Source organism: Sprattus sprattus, assembly GCF_963457725.1.
Source record: "Sprattus sprattus genome assembly, chromosome: 2".
NCBI lineage: Eukaryota > Metazoa > Chordata > Actinopteri > Clupeiformes > Clupeidae > Sprattus > Sprattus sprattus.
Genome location: NC_137921.1, coordinates 40,928,401 through 40,932,481, shown reverse-complemented (window position 1 = coordinate 40,932,481; position 4,081 = coordinate 40,928,401). Strand labels below are relative to the sequence as shown.

General features: G+C 42.7%; 1 protein-coding gene across 1 annotated transcript; it reads left to right on the top strand.

Annotated features, from left to right (window-relative positions):
* The first annotated feature begins 98 nt into the window (after nt 1-98).
* ptmaa (prothymosin alpha a) lies at nt 99-3,711 on the top strand. Its single transcript, XM_080833424.1, has 5 exons — nt 99-237; nt 2,524-2,592; nt 2,701-2,791; nt 2,952-3,028; nt 3,140-3,711. Exons 1-5 carry the CDS (start codon nt 193-195, stop codon nt 3,176-3,178), a joined length of 321 nt encoding a protein of 106 aa, XP_080689550.1. The 5' UTR covers nt 99-192; the 3' UTR covers nt 3,179-3,711.
* Nucleotides 3,712-4,081: the final 370 nt, after the last annotated feature.

Here is a 4,081-nt window from a genome sequence, read left to right as displayed (position 1 = left end):
TTGTTCACCAATCATATCACACTGCCCGTGTTAGGACTCCGCCCTCTCTCTATATTAAATGGTTTCGCCGCCGCGTGAGTTCGCTACGGGCGCTGCAAGCCTTTTTTCTTTTTATTCTCGACTTTTAAGTGTTCTGTTCTTTTCTGGAGATTTTCCGTGAGACCGTATTACAGTTGAAACGTTAAAACAGAAATGGCAGACACTGAAGTTGACACCAGTTCGGAGATCTCCGCAAAGGTAGGCTATGTGATGGAGACTCATTTAAATAGATTATTGAAAATATTTGACGTCAAAACGGTCGAGTTAGCCTACATATTCCGGGAATAAACATTTTGGCTATGGAAATAGTACGCTACTCATGCGCTGGAGTGATAAACGGATACTCTTATCAGTAAGAATGTATTTACTTCTGAACGAACTGGATTGACGCTCTTCTGGGGCACTGTGGATGTAGTAGGCTACTTGGAAAATGAAATCATTCCGAAGTTATTCTCGACACAGCAACATTCGCATCTGAAGTCTTTATTGTCCGGAATGGAACAGTCTGCGCGGGTTCTTTGTTTATACAAGCATGTCGGTTCCTCTTTGAGCTGCCATTTGTAGCAGTAGACTAAACAGCATAACACCATCCAGTCACCATGTAGTTTAGAGGGATGCAGAAGAATTACTTGTGTATTTCCGTCATAATTCATTAAGCCCATCGCGTTCGATGAGCGCAGCGGTCTGCCTCTCCAGTTGCCGCGCTGTAGTCCACAAGTACAAGTTAATCGACTAAAATCTCGGCTTCTAAAACAATATGTTTTTCTTACGGACAGCATGGGGTTTGTTTGAAAATAAAAGAGTTTCTAGACACACGCCGTGTGTCTCGGAACTGTCTGTAGGTCTGTGTGCGAGGTGGCCGCTGCTGAAGTGGGCAGGCATTGCAGCCGTCATTCATGCTTCACGTCTCGAGCCCTGGCAGTTTTCTATGGCTCCCCGGTTTTCCTCAGACGTATAAAGGCAACTTCTTGGTAAATGTCCTGAGCTGTTTGCATTGTGAACTTCGATCGCGTCCGTAAATGATACGCAACACAGATGAGGTCCCGCTATCTGCTGTCTCCAACGCGCACCGGACTTGTCGGCAGTTCTGCAGAGTGGGAGGCGGCAGAACTCGTACCGGAGACACGAAGCATCCCGGGGCTCTGGATTAAAAATTACGCGTGGGTTACTGCGGTCATAGTCAGCGATTACTGGAGCATTTGCCCCTTAGATACTAGATTGTCGGTTTATGTTGGCTGGATTTAACAGACGGAGGAAAAGTTTTATATTCTCGCAACTGAAGTTAGGTCGCGGGGAGCTTCAAGTGACCGGCGCTGTAGGCTGTGAGCGCGAGCGGAAAGTTGGATGTTGTGCTAAACCGTTTTCTGGCGTAGGCTACACAACTGTCCCGATGTAAACTCTGCCCCCATTTCACTCGTATGACAAAGCGACGCTCTCACCAAGAACAGCATTTAAATCCGTCTGAGGACGCCTGCTTTCTATTTCTCCGGTTTCATCTCGAGGCTCAGTTGAACACCTGGTTTGTCTCTTCTGCCAGTCGTCTGCGCGTGGATTCTCCTCTATCCCTCCTTCATAGCCCATACGATACTGCTGACTACTAAAAGACAGCTTTAAGCAATGACTGGTCACAACAAATTATGTCTCGTTGTCTTATGAATAAAACTGAGTGTAATTTCAATTGAGCGATCCGCAAGCAATCTTTGTTGCCAGACATTACCCACGGAACAGTGGTCTCCGGAGCGCTAGTGATGGTGTAAGGAGGCGTTGCCGTGAGGTAGCCGGTAAACGGCTTAAAAGCTAAGGATTACCGAAACTAATTAATCTAAGCGATTTGCCACATCGGAAGCCATCCGAATTAAATTTGGGCTAAGAAATATTAAGATGTATTTCATTTTGGTATGAAATTATTTCTGCTTTATTAAAATAAATTAAACATTAATCTCAAGTTAATTTCGCTTTTGGGAGACGCAGACTACAAGTATAAATAAAGTAGTCACAAAACCAACTTTACTGGTTACTGCTTACAGATTTTAATGCTGGCAAATGTATCCAATGTATTGCCCTCAAGTCGCTATTGTCTCTCCTTGCTCGAGTTAATTTAGTCAGCCTCATTCTGACTGCGCGTTTATACGCTCTTATTGGCTGGAAGTTGTAGTTTTTCCACGGGTGTGTCTGCCCTGGAAACGACCATGTTCTTTATCTACCGAACTACATTGCTCATTCCACTCAACGCCGTTGGCGTATCAGATTACAACACTTCAGTAAGTCATTTAAAAGAGGGCGGGGGATGGGAAAGACCAACAGCCAATTGTGTTCAGAGGATCAAAGTGTGGCATTTCAAATGTTAAAACGCAAGCATGCTGTTCAAAGTTTATGATGTGACAAGACATGGGTGGGTGTTATTAATAACCTTTGATCCACCACCCACTTTAATCCCACATACTGTCACGTGACTGACATGAGATTTGTCTTCTCTTGTCTCAGGACCTGAAGGAGAAGAAGCAGGTTGAGGAGGCTGAGAATGGGAAGGAGGCCCCTGCCAATGGAAAAGCTGTAAGTGATGAATGCCCTCAGTTTAAAATAATCATTTTTAAAGAGATGAAAATAAATATCTAGATATGTAAAGTTTATTTAGCTCTGACTTAATTTAATTTTTTTTAGGTGGATAAGGAGAATGGTGACCCTGAAAATGAAGTAGACGAGGAAGATGATGATGTGGGTGAGGAAGATGACGAGGAAGATGACGGAGAGGGTAGGTTGGACAAGAGAGGAGCTAAACCTTGATGATTTTTAGTCGAAATAATTATTTTGCATAAAACCAATATGACACAGGCACAGCTCTTTAGCTAGAGCTCCCTCTGCCTGCCACATAAGGACACTGCACCTGTTTGACCTTCATTTCCCTCTGCTAGGTGATGATGATGAGGATGATGATGAAGTAGAGGGTGGAACAGGGAAACGGGCTGCTGAAGATGATGATGATGATGAGGTAATGATCGTCATAGTTACTCTTTGATCTGAAAGTTAACGTGTCTTGATTTACATTTCTCATTTATAGACATTCTCTAACTGTGTGTGTGTGTGTGTGTGTGGTCTGCAGGAGGATGTGGGAACTAAGAAACAGAAGACTGATGCTTAGGAGTGGTCCTACTGCAGCGCCCCCACCCCAGCGAGGAGGAGGGGGGGCCCACACATGGTCATCATCTGTTAGAGTTCACCGTCCACGCCTACTCACCCACCGCAGATTTTTTAGATACAACCAAGACTTCAAAGCTCTACCTTCTGACAAAATACTTTAAAAGGAGAATTTGTTTGTATTTTTATTTACATTTTATATTTTTGTACATATTGTTAGGTGGTCAGCCATTTTTGACCGTGATCTCGGGTGACCAAACGGTGCTTTGAAGTTGAGGCTTCTCTATGAAATAGACTTTACTTGTGGTTTGACCATGTCATCTTATCTCTACGGAAACCTGTACAAAATCAAAGCATTCCAGTAACTTTGTGTGTGTATTTTAGTTGTACCATAAGTAGTTGGTTTGTATGAGATGGCCAGGCCAAAGAAAAGAGGTTTCTTTTCTTTATTGTCTGTTAAATTGCTGTCTATTCTGGCCTGTTCGACGTGTGATTGAAGTTTGTTGTACGACAATAAACCGGAATTTTATTTTGTGAGTTCTTAATTTTTCCCCGAGTTTGTTTGTCCTTGTAAACATACTGTATGGTTAGGGTTGGTGTAATGACAACCTCGACCACTGAGTCATAGCTGTAGAGGCCAGGTGACAGAGTACCCTTCTCAAATGTACTGTTGACAGTTTATGAGCCTGTTAGAAAAAAGTGTACACCAATGTAAATGACTCATTGCCTTAAGACTTCAAGATTGGTCAATTTGATTGCATTTAATACATTTACCTAAGTGAAAGATCTGGTAAATTGTATCACATTTAATATATTGACCAGATTGAAAGATCTGGTAAGTGATATCACCTTTATTATATATTGACCCGAGTGAAAGATATGCTAAATGATATCACCTTTTATATAT